Source organism: Corapipo altera, unplaced genomic scaffold (genome assembly GCF_003945725.1).
Source record: "Corapipo altera isolate COAL_440 unplaced genomic scaffold, ASM394572v1 224, whole genome shotgun sequence".
NCBI lineage: Eukaryota > Metazoa > Chordata > Aves > Passeriformes > Pipridae > Corapipo > Corapipo altera.
Genome location: NW_020884959.1, coordinates 503,346 through 523,567, shown reverse-complemented (window position 1 = coordinate 523,567; position 20,222 = coordinate 503,346). Strand labels below are relative to the sequence as shown.

Sequence of the window (20,222 nt, the reverse complement as noted above, 5' to 3'; positions counted from 1 at the left end):
GGTCACAAATTGACTACTCTGTACCAGTAAACACAATTAGTGAATTAGGCTGCTGAGGAAGTAAAAAAACAGAATAAAAGGCTGCTGTAAGAGAGTCTAAAGAAGCAGGAGACAGGTTATACCATTTGCAGGTAAGGTTATGCCTTAAGTACCTTTAACAGCTTGCTTGGATAGCTCTAGCTAGCAATGTGTGCTCCACTCCAAAGCACCAGCCTATATTTCTGGATCATCTTTCAAGACTGAGATGATATAAGGCAATTAATAGTGTTTTGTGACCTTCTGCACCAGTAGTCCATCTTTTTGGCATTGAAACTGATTTTGCCCAACTTGGCATTTTATCACCTAGGACTGCACGGAGAGATCAAAGAGACACCTTTTACAGCAGCGGTGGAATGATTTAGTTCAGTCAAACTGTTCTTCAAATTCACAGTTTCCTACAAGCTGATGAGGCAAACCTCTTCTTTGCTTAATGTCACATAAGGTACATTGAAAGGCTGTGAAGAGGCAGATGTTCTATAGCTTCACTTCATATGCAAAAACCTGTTATATTCTTTATTTGCATTCAATTAGAAGTCAGACCCTGATGAATATCTAATGTAGGAAATGGGGAAAAGATTTGCCATCAAGCATATGGTTTGCTTGTAGTGGGGTCTCAGTAACCTGCTATTGTGTCTTCCTGTAGTGATTTGGTCATTTCTGCTGCATTATTTACACCTTGGAGCTCAGAGGTGAAGACTGTTAATAGGTGACAATTACAGTTATGTTCCTGCTTTTAGAAATGTTGCCTTTTTTCATTCCTTTTAATCAGCCATTCTGCAGTTGCAAAATTTCCTTACTAAGTGGCTCTGTTTAAGGGTTTAAATGCTGCAGCATTACTTTCGTATTCATTTTCTTTTTTGATAGAGTTGTGCCTCGTTTGATCTTGTGAAGGCTCACCATTTTCCTGGCAATCCAGAGTATAATATGAGGAACTCAGAAGTTACAAAACTGTTGTGTTGTCAGGAAGGAAAAGGTTCAAATTATCACTATAATATGAAGCAGACCTTCCAGAACAGCTGCTGTTTTGGCTGTGATTCTGTAAGAGCACACATACCAGGGCATTACAGCACCAAGGGAGAGATGGAGCTTGTCTGGAGCCCTGGACATCAGAAAGATGTAAGCAAAACAGCTTTTCATCACTGCAGCAGAGGGTTTCCCAGATTTCAGGGGAAAATGACAGAAACCTCATACCCTTCTAAACTCAGATGTGATCAGAAACCTGCTTTGTTACATCTTCTGTTCCTTTCTTCTCTGTGGACCACTCCCACGACATGTTCTGGAGAACATATGACATTTCTTCCTTTTCCCTCTTTTGTCCTTGCTGTAAATTAAATCATCCTCACCCATATCCAAGCAATGCATGGATACCACAGGGAAACCTCAAGGGTATTTTTAGGTGCTTTGCAAACTTAGGCAAATGGATCAATATTACTTAATGCATGCCCCAAGTTTGGAATGGCTTTTCTCCTGCCATTGTGATTAAAAAAAAAAAAAAAACCACACCAAAGTTTTAAGAAAAATAAAGTGTAAGTAAGTGAAGCAATGAAACTAAGTCTGTCACATACAGTTGCCTAATCCTCCTGGTTTCTCTGTGAATCTCTAGCACAGAAGAAAATTTAGAGAAACAGCTTTTTTCTGTCCAACAAGATTAAGTGCTTCATCTTAAAAAAAGAATCTGTCGTGGTTTCCTGTGAAGGTAATAGGTATTTCAGATAATTGGATCAGGTGTTTCTGGCCAGTTCCTTTAGACTGAGCCTGCTTCTGATAGGCATTTTCTTGAGATGTTGTAATGAGCAAGCTGAAATCCAGAATGAATCATTGTTTTGGTAGCAACAGCCCATCTCCAGCTGAAATCCTTCGTGGTGCCCCTTGGCCTATCTCTTAGTATGTCAAAAGCTGTGAAAAATATGCAGTGAATGCAGCACACTGAGGACAGGCTGAATGGGCCTGCAGTTACCTTGGGTTCTGCTGTATGTTAGGGAAGGATTGGACAGAAACCTGCCAAGTGGTTCATCAGACCAGAATGCCAGTGCAGCATTGCTGTGGTTGATTTCTGATGCCTGCCTTTAACAGATGACTTGAGGATTTGGGGAGATGAAAGGGAATGTGTTTTTTTCTCTTAGTGTTCAAAAGCATGGAGTTCCCAGTAACCTGAAGAGGAAAAATATGTAAAACATCCTGATACAGGAAATTAAATAGTTAATCAGTGCTGATAAAAAGGATGTAGGAAGAGCATGACATCTAGTACTTATAAAAGCCCAGCACACTGCAGTGAATACAGAATCACAGAATGGGCCAGATTGGAAGGGATCTCAGTGGGTCATCTGGTCCAACTTCCCTGCCCAGACACTGTCATCCCAGAGCACACACATGGCACAGGATTGTGTCCAGACAGTTCTTGACTATCCCCAGTGAGGGAGACTCCACACCCTCTCTGGACAATCACTCCCAGTGCTCAGTCACTGCACAGGAAAGAGGGTCTTTCTCATGTTCAGGTGGAACTTCCTGGGCATCAGTTCCTACCGTTGCCTCTTGTCCCATTGCTGGGCACCCCCGAGCAGAGCCCGGTCCATCCTCTTGGCACCCCCCATTTACATATTTCTACACACTGATGAGGTCCCCTCTCAGCTGTGTCTTCTCAAGGCTGAACAGGCCCAACTCCCTCAGCCTTTCCTCATAAGAGAGTTGCTGCAGTCCCTTAATATACAGAGAATACAGTGAGGGATTGACAGGATCTGATTTGGAGCAGAACCACCTTGAACTGCTCTCACTCCACCAGCTCCTGGAATTAAAAAGCATGTGAACATCTATCTCAGGTACTAATTACTTGTGAAAGGTGCGTGTTGAGGTGCGTAAATACACTGTGGAAGAAGTGACAGATCCAGGCAGAACACGCAGATATCCGGAGATACACGGAGCAGAGCTGTCCCTGCTGGCATTCAGGTGAGGAGCTGCGGGCTTTCCTGAGGCTGCAGGTGAGGAGATGCTCCCGAGGAGTGGGAAGCCGCCAGGTGGAGCCGCCGGGCAGCACATTCCTGTTGACTTCAACAGAGTCAGAGTTTGTATAAGTGTAGCATGATTTATGTATATCCTTAAAGGATACGCTTTCCATTGTTATCTTACATTTTCATTTTAGTAACTTTTATCATATTAAAAAATAGACCTAATAAATACCTGCTGATGTAGCTCCAAAACCTGTGTTTATTTTTAACTGGAGTAGTGAAGTAATGATTCAGTTTTGGAATAGAGTGATAAAAATTTCCTCCGTTGCTGGTTGGCAAACTTAATTGCTTTTAATATTGCCCCTTGGAAGGCTGTGTACAGCTGGAATTTGGGGTGTTACTTTTTAAAATATACGTGGCATTTAGGTTCTTTGTTCATTTTAGGAATTAATTTGCCTTTTACATCCAAATCGTAAAAATCAAGAGCACCAGTAGACCTGTAACATTTTGAGTTGTTACACAGAGAGTTATTTTATGTGATCGTATAAAGCTTGGGGAGGTTAAGAAGTCCCCAGTGCAGCCACAGGAAAGGGACAAAAATTTTTTGTGAGTTGTATTTCTCCTTCACTTCCTCATCCTGCTTTTTTTGTCTTTTCAACATGAAACAGAGGGGAGATGGTTTACCTTAAAGCAGAAACGATTTCATAATGAAGGCTTAGTTTACAAAACCAAAAACCTCTGTTAATAATCCATTCTTGGGGAAATGGCAGCATTTTTAACATTAGGCAGTAATTTTCCCAAGATTGTACTGGTATTACGAACCAGTGTGATATTTCAGGAGCCATATGTGGCACAGCTGTTGTAATGCTTGTTTGATTACTTGTGGTGCTCTATCAGGCTGGCACGCTGCACTTTACTGAGCTGGTGACTGAAACAAACCCGGGTGAAAATCACACAAAAATATTCTGAGATTAAATTCTCAGAGCAGGGCCAGAGATGTCCTAACAGCCCCTCTCTTCCTCGTCCTGTATCCCAGCTCAGCTGGGACTGGGATGTGCTGTTCCACAACCAGGTTCCTAAAATCATAAAATCATAGAATGGTTTGGGTTGGAAGGGGACCTTGAAGATCATCTCATTCCAATCCCCTGCCATGGACAGGGACACCTTCCACTAGACCAGGATGCTCCAAGCTCCGTCCAGCCTGGCCTCGGACACTTCCAGGGATGGGGCAGCCACAGCTTCTCTGGGAAACCTGTGCCAGGGTTTCACCACCCTCACAGGGAAGAATTTCTTCCTAATATCTAAACCTACTCTCTGTCATTGTAAAGCCATTCCCCCTTGTCCTGTCACTATGGCTCTTGTTAATAGTCTCTCTCCATCTTTCAGGTAGGCTCCCTCCAGGCACTGGAAGGCCGCAATCAGGTCACCCCTAAGCCGTCTCCACAATCCCGATCCTCCCAGCCTTTCCTCGCGGGAGAGGCGCTCCATCCCTGTGAGCACCTCGGTGCTGCCGCCTGTCCCCGTGACAGTGTCACACCCCGCACGGGGCCCGCCTGCCCCGTCCCCGGAGGCGCCGCCGGACCCGGCAGCGGGAGGAGGCGGCGGCTCCACAGCCCGGTGCCCGCGGAGCAGGCGCGGAGGGGCCGGGATTGCTGCCCAGGCCCGGCCCAGCCGAGCTCAGCCAAGCCGGGCCCAGCCCAGCCCAGCCCAGCGCGGGCAGGGCCGGCGGCTGCGCTCGGGGCCGCCCCTCCTCCGGCGCCGCCGCAGTGTCGTGCCCGGCCGGGGCCCGGAGCCGGGCGCTGCCGGCGGAGGTAGGCGGGGGAAGGAGGATGGAGGGGAGGAGGAGGTGGAGGAGGGAAAGGCCGCGGCGGACGGAGCCGAGCCCGAGCGGGCCCCGCTGTGTCCGCTCCGCTCCCCGGGCAGCCCCGGCCCGGCCCGCGGGGTTCGCGTGTGCGGCCCCGGCGAGGACCCGGCGAGGCCGCCGGGGCCGCGGAGCCGCTCCAGCCCCTGGGGCCGCCCCTGGAGCCGGGGGCATTTTTTGGATACAAGGATAAGACCCTTAAAGACGTTCAGAGCCCACTGAACGCCCCCTTGGCTTCAGGGAACCATTAGGGTTGGGGGGCAGCCCAGCCCGACCCGCCGGCCTTGGGCAGGGTCACCCGGAGCAGGGGAGCCGGGAACGCCCCCAGGTGGGTTTGGGTGCGTTTTAGAGGAATTTCGGTGGGTTTTGAGTGAACTTCGGTGGGTTTTGAGTGAACTCCTGATTTCTCTTCCCCTCCGCCCCCCCCAAGTCACGTTTAGGCCGGAGTGTCTCTTCAGCAATAGTAAACCTGGAATGAGGCGCTGTAGGAAAATAAATAAAAAACTAGCTGTAATGTAATTAAATTTCGTCTGTTTGAAAGGGCTCATAATTACATTTTATGCTCAGCCTATTTTAGTCATAACGTTTTTAATAAATTTTGAAACATTCCGAACACGTTGATTAATTTTAATGAGGTGAAGTTTTATGTTTTTTAGCAGTGAGTCAGGGAAAATATCTTTAATTTTCAGGCTTAGTTTAGATTTTGAAGATACCATTGCAGTGTGCTGTGCCAACTACCTCCACAGGGGAACAGCTCTGCTATTTGTGTTTTCTTAGTGTCATCTTTCTTTTCTTTCTTAACTATAAGTCTGATCCTTGGCTCCAGTATCAGCTAGCTGATGGAAGTGGCCTGTAACTTTGTTGGACACTGCCTTCAAGATGGAGAAACTGGCTAGGAAATGGAAAAAAAAAATCACTCTTAAGTTATAAATTAGAAAGATATTGAATAGGTCTATAAAAATTCAGGGGTGGAAGGAGGTATGGCCAGTCTTTCACAGATACTTTCTAATTCAGCAGACCAGGTAAGGTGGATATTCCAAGTGCCTAGACAGGTTAGGTGGCAAATTTCCTTTTATATCAGTGGAATGACATAGTTCCCACTGAATATTTACCTGCATTTTTAGGCATCCAGGAGCCTTGTACAATGAGCTTCTGTGTTCCTAGAAGTAGTTTGTTCATCTAAAGAGTAAATTTGTTGCCTTTTGCGTTAAATAAACCAATTAAATGCTTTGATAAATACACAGAAGAAGTAAGCCATGCTCTTAGGGTCCCAGTTCTTACAAAACAATATTAAAATGCTCTTTTATGCATTTCAATTGAATTCAGATTGTCTAGCAAATACAAGAGTTTTTTACCCTCTCCTAATATAATTGAAACTAAAAAAATTTAACATCTGAATATATGTATAGTCAGCAACATAATTATATTATTACAGCAAATATTTGTAGATGTAGTGAATCCTCACGGTTGGGAAAGAAGAGTACCAAAAGCTGAGATAAGAATGGTGATCAGCATGTTCTGATCGTTACACCACTAAGTAGGAGTAAACCCTTCTTAGCAAAATAACTGAAAATTACAAATGCAGAGCAGGTTTAAAACTGGTGTATTTAAACCAAGTTTTACTGGCTGCTGATGCCAGTCATGATTTAAATCAGACAGACCACCTGCTTTGCAGATCTCAAGCACTAGACCGGGCTCTAAAGGTGGTATTTTCCAAAAGTGGTGATTTAGGAGCACAGGTGCTCCTCAAGCCAACAGTATGTGTATGGACCAGTGATGAGACAGCCCTCCTTTGCAGATGGGAATATGTTGATTCCCTGTCTGTCCACCTGCTCTTATTGAAATAATTAATGAACTTCTGGCCTGGTCAATCATCAGGTCACATCTCTGTGCACACTGTTGTTTGTGAAGTCATGTTCTTTAGTCTGCCTCAGTTGTTAAGTACTTTGTGTTTGGTTTTGCTCCAGTGCTGTTCTGATGTTCCTTATAAGAAGTTGCACTACAGATAGAGCTGTTGCTGTACAGTTGAGATAAGAAATTGTCCTGTGTGATCTCCCGGACACATGGGCTTGCATAAATGTTTGCTGAGCCCTTGAAGTGAAAGTTTGAAGATCTACACAGAGCACTTGTATGCTTTCTAGCACTTGTGTGGAGATTCTCACCTCACATCCTTGCTTATCACCAAATGGTGTCCACCACGATAAAGATAGCTCCAGGTAAGAGGACTTAGTCCTATGTCCTCATCGCTTGTTAGGTTTGGAATTTGTTGTGTGGGTGGTTTTTTGTGCTGTGCACGTTTCCAGAGATGTTTACTGAAGAGTTTGCTGAGATAACTCAGTAAGAGGCTGTAAGGAGCAGTGAGGACAGCGGGGTGGTGGGCCAGGCTGTGTTAGAATATCTCCTGTGGGGACATTTGGGAAGGTGTTCATTTTTCTGTAAGTGGGACAGTGAGCCCAAGGATTAAAAGTGCTTTTGCTTGTCTAAGGTCATCACTCTGTGAAGGGAGAAGCAGGATGATGAGATGGGAGTGTAAAATTGAGAAGAGCTGAAATGAGGTTCACACCACAGGGTAATCTGGGGACCTTCTTTAATTATTTGCATTAGCAGGACTTTGAGTGAGTTGGGCACAATGTTGTTATTTTAATTCTTCATATGGCATTTTTCTTCTTAGGAAAACCTGTTGATTGTAGGTTCAAAATCGAGATACAAACACATAATATTACCATTCCTTTTGAATAGGGAGAGCAGGATCATTGCTCACTTTGATCCCCTATCCTTGAGGTGAAAGAGAGAGCATCATCTAATTTAGTCAGAGAGAAGTAGAGAGTCTAATACCTTGGATGAGTATTTGGGGAGACCACAAATACAGAAGGAATGCAGTAGAACAACAAAGGAAGGTCAGTTAAACAACAAATCTTGATTTCTCAGTGGCTTCATGTTCCAAAACTCTTGGGTTTGGGTTTGGTTTTTCCTCGAAGTGCCGAAGATTCTCAGTGCCATGTAAAGTCAGTAGGAGCTGTGGGAACTCGGCACCTCTGAAAGCTGGGCACAGTCTTAAGGATGTTGTTGAAACTTCTATTCTCCGTTAGAGGAAATCCAGTATTTCACAGTCCTGGTGTTTCTTAACATCTGGGTGAATTCCGTAGTGAATAATTTGGTAATAGGATCAAATTGCACTTTTGTTTACTTGTCACTTACACAATCAGAGTCTATAAATATTTTTGGCTATCATTGGATTCTACCTCTGACACACAAAACTCCATTTGTTCTGTCTGTTACTGTATTGTCAAAATATCCTGCTTTGATGGCCTGCAGTGTATTATTTAAAAAGTACTACTCACTGAAAATTGCCTGATTGAGCACCTTGATTCTTCATTAAAACCTGAAATTTTCTCAGAAATTATATGACTTTGCAAAAGATCCCTACGATGCTGATCCACTCGTCTGTGTCTTTGTGCTGAATGTAGGAATCTGGGATTACTTTACATGTTGTAATAAGTGGCTTATGTTTCAATGGCTCCCACTAGTGCTCTGTATGTACAGTTTAAAAAAGACAACATGTATGTGCTGTGCATCAGCTACTGTATTCACTAAGGTTCACTGCAGGACTTAAAATATAGTGACTATGCTAAGAGATCATAGAAATACTTGCAAGAGTTGAGAGAAAATGAATGCTGCTTGTAATGTCTTTGAGAGTTTTGAGTGTTCTGCTCACATCCAGAATTAAGCAGGAATGGCTTTTCTATGCCAAGAACTTTATTCAGTCAAGCCAGAAAAACCCAAATAAATATTAATTTTGTGAGTGGAAATTTCCTTCGGGGAAGTTGTGAGGGGAGTAAAACTGTAAAATAATTTACTATGGAAAGGCTACTTACAGTTGCTTGAGTTCCAGCATGTTTCTATAGGCATGTTTCTGCTTTACCTTAATGAATTCATGTGTTTGCTACGCTTTGTGTATCACCAGAAAGCAGCGTGACTTCTGTTTTTATTACAGTCTGGGTTTTTTCACCTTTAAGCCACTTTGAAGCTGGTGATAAAAGGGTGTTTTATTTATTCAGAGGAACCCCAGGGTAGAGCTGATCGCCTTTGCACTGCTTGCAATGCCATGTCAGTGTAAGGTCAGCATAAGGACATGTCCTGGTGTTGGCCTTTTGAGGGTGGAGTAATGCAGATTGTTTTCTATGGTTGTTTTCTAAGGTTCCAGCTTTGGCCTGCTGCAGGAACCTGAGGCTTCAGCTTCGGGTGTCTCTGCTCACAAAACATCATTTCACATCTATTACAGTTAGGTTGGTTTAGGAAACTGTGGAATTCCATCAGTTTGACTGGGGGAAAGCAGATGATATCACTCTCAGAGAGAGCTGTGTGTGTTGTCAGCTCTCCAACTTGTCTTGTCCCACCCGTGCTGCAGAGCCTTCATGCTGTAGAGCTTTGTGTGAGACATTTGTTGGATTTAGCCCAAAGAGGAGATGCAAATTCATTTCAGCACCTTGGATTAGTCCTAGGGCATGCTAAGGAGGTGCAGGACAGGCACGATTCAGCTTCTGTCTCACTGAGGGGAGGAAGTGAATCCTGCAGCACTTCAGGCTGCCTGGTGCTGGTGATAAGGTTACTCTTGAGTGGCAAACTGCTCACCCTTTGCTAGGAAGGTAAAGACAAGCACTTAATCATCTCATTTGCCATCATTCCCAGGCTGTGTGAGCTGTACCAGTTGTATATTTGGTGGTTGTTTTTTTTTCCCTACTGCTTTAGGTCAGACAGAGCAGCCGTTATTTTATTACTCTGAGCTTGAATCCCATTGAATGAGATGATGTGTAACTCTGCTGTCTCTAACCAGCACACACTGCCATGCTGATCCACTGCTGTGTCATCAGCCTGCCAAAAACCCAAAAGCAACGGTGGTAAAATGATGACACTTGGATGTTTTCTTTAGACTGGCATGAAGATGAATGAAGTAATGAGAGAAACCAACTATTTGATGAATTTCCTACTGTGCCTCTTTGCTGCTATGGAGCATAAGCAGTCCCTTCCCAAAACCCAGACTTTTGTTTAGTGTCAGCAGCACTTGGATACTGCAGGGACATGGATGATTTGCAGTCAGCCATTTTATTGCAAAAGAAAGCTTCCGCTGTCACAGTAGTTAATTTTTAATATGAAAAATGGTGTGATACCACTCCACTTTCACTTTGCACTGAGATCTATTCAAGAAAGACTTGAAGACAGGTTGGCATGGGCTGAGAATGTATTGCACATTGCTCTGGGATAAGAGGTGTTCTAGGGGCTGAAAATCAAATGCTCATCTATTCTATAGTGCTGACATTACATGTACAACAAGACATCTGCTGCTTGTGTATATGTGATTATATTTTTAATTCTATCGAATACCTTTTTCTTTTTTTTTATCCCTGCAAGCCCTTTCCTCATTTGATGTGCAGGATGGGAGGTATTTGCTAAATGAGCAGCAGCAGCAAGTGAATGGAGTGGAAAAAGTTTTGGTCTCAGAGGGGTCGCTCTCAGGGACAGGTCTCTGCTCCATGTTCAGGACACGTCTCAGTGTGTAACAGGGCTGGGGTCCTGTGTCTCTGCCTCCTCATACATGAGGGTTGTCTGGTGTGTCTGCTCTGAGTCCTGACTGCTGTACATATACACCCCTGCATTTCTGATGGCCTGTCTCCAGAGCATTTTTTCCTAGTCCCAGTTTTTTCCTCTGACTCCTGAAATCTGTTCCCTTCCTCAGGCTCTTTTGTTGCTACAGAGAGCCTGCCACCTTCAGAAATCAGCATGGGAGTGTTTAAGCCTGTAACAAAACAGGGAGAAGAACTGGTATGTGAAGACAACCAACTGATTTGTGGCAAGAATTAGGACAGGGAGAAAATACCTGACAGATTTGTCATTTACCTTCTGCTGGTTGTGGTAGAGTGAGGCTCTGCTTTGTCTTTTTCCCAGAGTGGTTGCATGATGCTGAACACACATGGGACTTGCTCAAGGCAAAAGCAATGTACTGTAGAATTAGGTACTACATACTGTAGAATCTCTGAATTTCTCATGTTAGCTCAGCTAGTTAGAGCATGTAGGTTGTGAGTTCAATCCCTGTATGGGCCATTCACTTAAGAGCTGGACTTGATGATCCTTCTGGGTCTGTTCCAACTCAGAATATTCTGTGAAATTTCTGTGAAACCAGTTTTTTCTGGTCTGCTCTGAGGTCTCATTTGCAGTTTCAGTAACCTTCAGCTGTTTACCAGTAGGGTTAGTTTTCCAAGAAGTGAAAGAGAAAGCAGTTTTGCACACAATATTTTCTGTGTGTCTGTCCTTTTTGTCTTACAGACTCACAAACAGTGGTTTTATTCCTAAAATTCATTTAGCAGCCAGATTTAATCTCTGTTACAGTGATCAAAAGATAACTTAAAACGTTCTTTCCAGGATCTTAACTCGCCAAGATGCCCATCCCTGTTGATGATGTGATGCAGCTGCTCTGCCACGTCTCTGAGGCGAGGGGGATGAAAGCTGCTGTCAAACACTCTGGTCGGGGAGCACTGCTGGCAGGTGCCACAGCCTTTCTTGGGGGTCTGATGGGAGGTCCCCCTGGAATCGCTGTAGGTAAGTGTGTTTTGCTTTGGGAACAAGAGGGTGGCTAAATCCCTGAGTGGAAAAACTAGGAAGTCTGTGTAGTAGGTGTAAGTTGAAGGAAAAGAGCATTCAGTGTTGAGGTTTCGTGCGTTGGTGGGGAGTGAAGAGGAGGGGGGTGAGACAGGGAGGAAGGAGCACAGAGATGATGGGAGCAGTCAGGGGGATGTTGGTACCTGGTGGCACAGAAGGATGAAAATTGGGGTGTGGAGTGAGGTGAGTAAGCATTCTTAGCCTTAGCACGTGACAGGATCATCTTCCAAACGATCTTATTACAAATTGCGTTTATTTCTTTATTTTAAAAGTTCCTGCTATTAATTTCTCGATGAACTTTTTTTTTTTTTTTGTCCTCTGGGATTCATTATTCCCTGCCACTTTGGTTTTTTTTCCTGGCATGGAAAATTACAGGAAAGCCAAAGTCTAATAGTAAAGAGCCATCTCTCCTCTATAACTCTTGAATTAAGAGTTGCCTAGTTTAAAAGCTACCTTGCCACTGAAGTCCTGTTAGCCCTGGTCCTCGAATGCTCCTTAGTCCTGCAAGCAGTTCCAGCAATTTCACTTATTGGTATTGGAGTGAATTGCAATATTCCTGTGTGAGGGTTAGCAAGGTTGAGTTACAAAAAAATAAGAGAATGATATGTGAGGAGTGTGAAGCTATGTATTTACTCCTATTACAAGTACAAAGCTTAATTAATAGCCAAAATAGTGTTTCGACAAACATGACTGAAGCTATCAGGAACAAAGAAGGGAAATTAAGCTTTTGTAAGAGATTTGTAAGCTTAAAATCAAAAGTAAAGATAATAATGTTGTAATGTAAGTGGCCTGACTCTTGAGTGAGGTGATGAGAAACACTGAAGTTATTCTTGGATGTGTTTTCTCTTAAGTGTTTGTTTAGGCCTTCATAATGTCTCCCAGTCCCAAGTATATATAAACAACCCTGAGTATTTAGGACAGTTAGAGAAACATTTGCAGTCAAGTGCACTTTCACTTACACAAACAGCCTGGATGGCTGTGGGACTGGGTAGCAGGCATTGTACTTCTTGCTGCCTTGCATGAAGAATTAAGAGGATGAGTTACCTTCCATCTGCAACAGTAAATGGAGGTACTTGCAGCAATCCTGCTTTTTAAGAACTGCTTGCTCTGAGAAGAATGGGTTGTGGGTGTGTTGCCTGGGGGGGAAAAGTGTGATCATGTAACAAATCTTGTGCCAATGGATGTGGAGCTTAGACATCAATACTTCTAGTGCCTTTTGCATTAAGTGCCCCTAAATCAGGTATTGATGTTCTCATAAAAGTCCCTTGAAGATGAATTCAGCCATCCTAGGCTTTCAAGTATTTCTGTGGTATCATGGGAAAAATTGCCAACTGAGTAAAAGCTGCAAATTACAGAATTTTTGTCTAATGAAAAACTGCATCCCCATGAGTGCATAAATGACTTTTTAGGAGCAGTTTTTAGGGTGGCAGTTTTGGAGGCAGGGTGGGTTCTGACACCTCTCCATGGTGAGGGTTCTCCTTCCTTCCAGCAGGGTGTGTGCTCTGGGCAGTGGTGTCAGTCATGTGAGTTGCTGTGGTGCAGGTCAGACTGGTGTCAGAGAACAGTGTGTAGGACTGCCAGGCTGCTTTCTCAGCAGCAGCCACAGTCACAGCAGCTGTAGAGGATCCCTCTGCTGTTACCTTGATGACCTGGAACCCTCTTCTTACCCTGAGCATGTCTTGCCCAGCTGGTGTGGGTGGGCTGTGGGTTTAGTAGATGAAAGCATGAATGTGTCCAATGGTTTAGTCTCTGAGCACCTTCAGGGCTGGACTTCACGGGAGTATGAGGCTGCAGTGTGTGACTAAAGAAGCAGAAAGCTTGAATCAGTCTGGCAATCTCTAGTAAGAGTAATGTTAATGACAGTTGTTGGTCTGGTGTTTTCCTTGGGCATGATTTTATTTAGTAGTAGAGCTTATCCTAAAGAGACCAGCGTCCTTGTGTTTCTGATTTCTAGCTTGAAGCTATTAGCATTGATTGTGTAAAGAGTTTCTTTGTGATTGCTGTGAACCTAAAGTGGTGTAGAAATCCTTCTTGGTGCTTTGAGTATCGTCTATAAACCTAGTTAAAGAAGACACATTGTTGATGAAGGCTGTGGATGGGATTTCAGGCTGTAGCTGGTAAAGACTAACAACTCTCTGTCTTTTCTAGGTGGAGCATTTGGTGGATTGCTTGGTGCCTGGATGACTTCTGGACAGTTCAAGCCAGTCCCTCAGATTTTACTGGAATTGCCTCCTACTGAGCAGCAGAAACTCTATGATGAAGCTGTTGATGTTATCAGGCACTTAGACTGGACGGATGTTGTTCAGCTGACTGCTCTGGTCATGGGCAATGCTGGTCTGCAGCAGAAGCTCACAGCGGTGCTGGTCAATTATCTCTCCAAAGAGCTGAGAGCACAGATAGAGTATGGAGAATGAACCTTTGCAGAGCAGGCCTTTTACACTGCAGTGCATTTTTATTGGCAGTTGTGATTCTGCAACATAGCAATTATTAGTTAGCAGTACCAATTATAAATATAGGCAGATCTAAGTATTGTTTGGGTGTTGGGTTTTGGCATTTGGGATTTTTTTATTATTTTTATTTTATGTGGATTTTTAAGGATAGTGTTAGATTGAAGCATTAACCTGACACTGACTCGCTACGTAATTTTGAATTACTCTGCACCAGGACTGATTCAAATTGCTGAAGGGAATTACATTTCTCTTATGTTAATGTAACACTAGTGAAAATTTTCAAAGTCATTGTGTTTTATTTAGGAAATTTATTTCTGTTTGTGTAAGTGCTTTAATTTTTTTCTGTGAATGACAATAAGGTGCCAAAGTAGCTAGGGCACTTCAAAAGATTTTTACCTATTGTTTCAGTCCTGCCAAGGGAAATTATAAGAAGATATGTTCTTCTACTGTGAACTCAAAGGACTCAATCATTACTTTGTTGTTTGTCACATTTTTATTGTAATTCTTGAGTTATTTATTTCTTTATGTAAGAAGTGAAGCAAATGCCTAAACAAGATTTCAAGCAACAGGAAAACAAACTGTGAACAATTTCAATTCAATTTTCAGTTTCATTTTCACCAAGTTCCTGATGCCCTAGAATGGGAAAGCATGGCAAGAATATTCTTTTTAAAAAATAGGGAGCTGAATCTGCTGGTTTTATATTAGCCCCAGCATCAGGGTTGTCATTTCAGCATTGGTTTCTTGACTGAATCTGAACAGCTGGTCCTCTGTTTTCATTAAAATATTCATAAGAAGCATCACAGTGATCTGTGTTTTGTGTTAAATGAAATTAACTCTTTAAGAATTAAGCCAGGCTTGTACTGGGCAGCCAGCAGTTGGCAGCAGTGGTGGTGGTGGGGTGGAGGGATGTGCCAGCTGCAGTTATTACTGTAAGCATCAAATGCCATGTTGCTGAATGTCCCAGCCAGTTGTTCACATTTGGTTTCAAGGCACTTGTAAAACAAGTTTCGAAGTAGAAAACTGTGCAGGTGTGCCTTCTTTTTATGTAAAAACAAGTGAAACTGCTCTGATAGTTCATTTTTTTGCCTAAAATAAAGGTCTGGCTCTGTGTGTGGTGAGGTTTCTAGAAGTTGAGGTTTAAATGATACAACTTTGAACTCAGAAGTATACAACTATGTTGTATACATTTGGTTAATTGACTTCTGCAGGTACCATTTGCCATTGATAAATTCACTGGAGTGCAGGGCAGTGATTGGTCTCACTTTTTCAGTGACGTGAAAGAGGAAGTGAATTATAAGTGGGCACTCCTCACCTTGTCACAGTTTCATAATGCCAAGTCTGAAACCAGAGGGTTTTCAGTATCATTGACAGATTACACACACTGTAGCCTTTTCAAGATTTTACAAACTCTGTATATCCATCTTAGAATACTATTTTTATGACTGGAATTACTTCTATTTGCAATTTTCTGGTTATGTCACAAATTAAATTAGTATTTCCAAAATAACACACTGCTAACAGTGGCAGATGATTGAATGATCCAGTGGGATGGAACTTGCCATCTTATGCTCAGCTGTTCAAACCCAGAATGAGAGGAGCTGACATCGGAGTGTAGAGCAGACCATAGGAAAGATGGGGCTTCCAGTTCATCTATGGTAGTATTTAGTATTTAAAGAGATCATTACAAGTTTCAGAGTAGTTCAGACATCAATATCATGACCTTCATCTTACAAGTATTCATAAATTTGGGCCCAAACATAAGTAGTGAATTGATTTTTATCACTTGTATCAGTGTGGATGGAACTTGTGATCGTGTGAGTCTCAGCCTCTGTGCTCTCCTTTGTTATTCTGTTTCTTAGAGTACTCCTTGAAATGCTTTTTATTACCCCCATAGAAATTATAAACTGGCAAGAACTACAATCTTTTAGCCTTTGCTGTGGTATAAAGTGGGCATGTGCCATATGGATACCAAGAGAAATCATGTCCATGTAGTTGCTAGTCTAGTTTATGTCAAACCTCACTGCTGCTGAGCTCCCAAGAAGCTTTAGACTCCATGCCACAGTAGCATGGTCTCAGTCATTATATTAAATTTAACTTTTAGAGTTTTTCAGATGAGTGAAGTAGAACCAGAAAAAATGAATTGGATTCTGTTTGTTTTCTGTATCGTTATTTAACAGGTTTGATGCTCTTGAAATTTCTTGGAAGGTGGCAGGTTTTCAAAGTGGTGGCAATAGGTTTGGAGCTTGGTGTGAGACACATTTTACTGCTGGCAGCAGAAGAGGAGAAATGAGTTCAAGTGTTCATCTCAACTGAGTTTGGGCATATGAGAATTAGGAAATAATGACTTTTGATTGCAGAGACCCTGATACTTAAGTACGGATGGAGAACGGGCATGGCACCCCACAATGCTTTTGTTGTTTGTGTCTTAGTAGTTTATGACAATTCATGTTGCTGAATGCTGCAGAAAGATCAGATTGTACCTTTACTGCTCTGTCTACTGCTCTGTGCTACCATATCAAGGTCACCATGATATTGGGTGTGTAGCCTTATGTGGGGATTTGGGCAAGTTAAAAGAACCCTTCAGCAGATTTGCTCATCTGAGGAAGAGACCAGCTGCACAAGAATGTCTTAATATCCATCTGTTGCTGTTCTTTGGGAAAGACATGGCTGTCCACCCCTGCATCCCTTGTTGGTGCTGGAAACAGCCACAGGCAGGGGATGGCATCTTCTGAAATCCATCCCAGCTGTATAACGTTCAGGCTGAGTGTAAGGCACACAGCTATTGCCAAGGAAACAAGGTAACAGTGCCAGCAGTTTTGGGAAGCAGCTGAAAGAGTCACTATGGGGAGATGTACATATTTATATTAAGAAACCATCTGTGATGCTGGTTATTAACCTGGTTTGGTTGTAGATGTGACAGAACCAAGCTAGGTTTTTACTGGCAGATGGTGTATTTTTAGTTTACAATTCCTTTTTTTTCTATGTGTGTTTTTTTTAAGCTTTCTGATTTCAAAATAGAAAGCAACACAAAGTGTTATGTTAGCAAAGAGAAGGAATGTATGTTTTTAAAAGGCAATCCTGAATTCAAATATAGATTAGTAATTGAGATGTGCCATCTAGTGGCAATTAGATTATTTCTTAAACTCAGCCTTTCAAGGCTGCCTCAGTATATGGATAACACAGTTACCTTTTCCATGAAAAATAAAATTAAGTTCTTTATTTTCTCTTACTCTGTCAAATCCTGGCTTCAGTGAATTTGTATTAGACTACAAATATCAGCCCAGCTACAGACTAGACTAGAATTTATATGCATTCCCTGCTGAAGTTGTTTTTTTGGTCATAATCACATGTGAGCTATGACAGCACAAATATTTACTGCAGCTGCATGTCATGTTTAACTATAGTGAGAAAATACACAATCAGGCAAAGGAAGGCGGTTTACTTTGTGATTACTGGAGGACAAGTGGATTTTGAGAGCTGAGCAGCAGCCAGTTTGCAAAGATGGACTGACCACAGTAGAATTGGCAAGCCAGAGAGGAGTTTGTTTCTTGGAGGGCTGCATTTCCTTGTTCAGTTCTATCACCTTCGAGTCTGCACCTGCAGCAGCTCTGCCTGGGCCCACACAGCCTTTGGAGTGGCCCAGGTGTAACTGCTGCTCACCTGGATCCTGCAGGACTGAGGAAATCCCGTCTTTTGCCAGTCACTGTCAAAGCACAGCCTTCCTAAAGGTCCCATTCCCAGTGGGGCTTCCCGTCTTTATCCTCTGGAGGAGCATGAGAACTGCAGCAGAGGCTGTAAAAAAAAAGACATTAAACTGTTAGAGAGCATCCAAAGGAGGGCCATGAGGATGGGGAAGGGCCTGGAGAGGAAGCTGTACGAGGAGAACGTATGAGGCTGAGGGCACTTGGTCTGTTCAGCCTGGAGAAGAGGTGACAGAGGGGAGTCCTCATTGTAATCTTCAGTGTCCTCACAAGGGGAAGCAGAGGGGCAGGTACCGATCTTTTCACTCATGACCAGTGGCAGGACTCGAGGAAACGGGTGGAGCTGAGTCAGGGGAGGTTTAGGTTGGATATCATGAAAAAGTTTTTCACCCAGAGGGTGGTTGGGCACTGAACAGGCTCCCCACAGCAGTGGTTACAGCAGCAAGCCTGACAGAGCTCCAGAAGCATTTGGACAACGCTCTCAGTCTCATGGTGTGGCTCTTGTGGTGTCTTGTGCAGGGCGAGGAGCTGGATGATGATCCTGATGGGTCCCTTCCAACTCAGCATACTCTATGACTCCACAGAGAACAGTGCTGGTGTGGCACACATCTCTCTGCTTAGTTAGATACTACAGTTCTCATTAGCTGGAGGTTTCCCAGGGTTGTGGTGAGATCCTGTATTGACTCCCTGCCTCCAGAGTGCACAAGAGCTCTGGAAGCAGTCCTGACATCCCTTTAACTGTCTGGTGCTGAGTGTGCAGCAGGCAGTGAGAACCTCACCAACATCAGTGATCTGCCCAAAAGGTGAGCCAGCAGAGCTGCTGTGAACCTCAGAGCTGAGGTTCTGCAGGGTGAAATATGCCCCTGGAAAGGAAAGTCTGGTGGCTGAGCCTGTTTACGTCATATTTGTCACATCATCTCTCACCTTGTAGTCCAGTGTGAAAAGTAACAGGGATTAGTATTTCATGGGCAGTTTTTCCTCTGTCCTTCCAGGGCTGCACACCCACACCTGTGGAGGAGCTTTGCTGGAAAAGAATGTCCCCAAAAGAGACAGTCTCCATCTCTCTCAGGGCTCCCGAGGGCTGCTGGCAGGAGGGGGTGCTGTGCAACCATCTGTGCAGGGCACACACCTCTGTCCTCACTTGCCAGGGGCAGCCAGAGGCTGAGGGTCCTCTGCAAGCTGCTGTCCCCTGCCTGTCCTGCTCCTCTGAAGCGCAGGCAGGGTGGGAGAGGTGCTTTGCTGCCTGACTGTGGGCAGTTTGTTTAAGGAAACCGAAAGATCTCCTGCAGCAGTAGTTTGCTGGGTGTCTTTGGACAGTTTCCCCATGTGAGCTGGTGAGGGCAATGCCCAGCTGGTGATGGGGGGCTGTCTGAGGTGGTGGCTGCTGACTGATGGTAACAGTGGGGTGTGATACTACTAGCATTATTATTTGATTCTTTCTCACCGTATCATTTAAGATGATTCTGGCAGTGTGGTGTGTTGTAGTGTCCACTGTAGCCTAATCACAGGCCACTGTGCCCTGACAGAACTGCTTTCCCCTCTCATAGGTCAGTGTGTGGGGCACAGGTGGGGTGGAACAGCTGTTGTCACCTGTTCCCAGTGACACTCCCGTCTGTAGGGAGGAAACCTTGTGTTTCAGAGCACTAAGGTGGGCCAGGATAGCTGCTCTTTTGAAGCAAAATTCTGTTTAGCACACACAGCATAAAGCTACTGAGACCCAGTGTGTCCACATTTCTTTCAGATGACACCTCTTTGATGATTGCAACCCAGCCTTTTGGTGGTCAGCCTTTTGTCACTTTGGTTGGTTTATAGGAAATTAGGGTTACAAAACTCACTGCAAGATCTTCTGGAAGGGGTAGGGGATTGTAATAGTCATAGTTATTAAACAAATTGATTTTGCACAGCCATACTCTCATGGCATACCTGCTCAAGTGCTCTGGCCAGGATTGATTGTGCATGGAGGACCAGTCAAATCCTCGTTCATCTCCTGAGTTGTTCTTGGTTGTCAATGATCAGCTAACCTTTTGGGCAAATCTTTTACATCCTACTGCTATTGCCTTCCTATTAGTCTTCTGTCAGCCACTTAGGCTGATGGGCTGATATGGCACATGTGGTTTGCTGAAACCTCCTGCTGTCAATGTGGGGTCTTGTTCAGGAGCCCCTGTGCTGTGTTCTCACCAGTGTGGGGCCTCCAGGGCTGGATAGCAGGAATGCATTCTCCATGTGATGGAATGGCATCCCTCCTTGTCTAGATAGGCCTCTCTGTTAATTGTTGTTCTGGTGCTTTCACATACACATGCTTCCAGTCATACATCATTTATCGCAATATTAATATTTCTGTTAAAAACTGCAGGTTCCTGTGGAGATTAAATTTTGCAGCAGCTCCAGCAGTGCTCACTAGTGAAATCCAGGCAGGCTCAGGGGTTTGATCCTGTGTAGCTGCAGTGGTAGGACCTGCTGAGCTCAGTCTTCATCAGCAGTTTAGCAGCACTTGTGCAGCCACAGGATGTAAAAGCCGTGCATTTTTCCCCCAAGTAAAAGCTCTTACAGAGAAAGCAATAACTTCTTAGGCTGT

General features: G+C 43.9%; 1 protein-coding gene across 1 annotated transcript; it reads left to right on the top strand.

The window, feature by feature from the left end:
* The first annotated feature begins 4,693 nt into the window (after nucleotides 1-4,693).
* Nucleotides 4,694-15,075, top strand: CUNH19orf12 (chromosome unknown C19orf12 homolog). The gene is made up of 3 exons (XM_027663900.1): nucleotides 4,694-4,792; nucleotides 11,260-11,436; nucleotides 13,645-15,075. Exons 2-3 carry the CDS (start codon nucleotides 11,277-11,279, stop codon nucleotides 13,908-13,910), a joined length of 426 nt encoding a protein of 141 aa, XP_027519701.1. The 5' UTR covers nucleotides 4,694-4,792; nucleotides 11,260-11,276; the 3' UTR covers nucleotides 13,911-15,075.
* The last annotated feature ends 5,147 nt before the right edge of the window (nucleotides 15,076-20,222 follow it).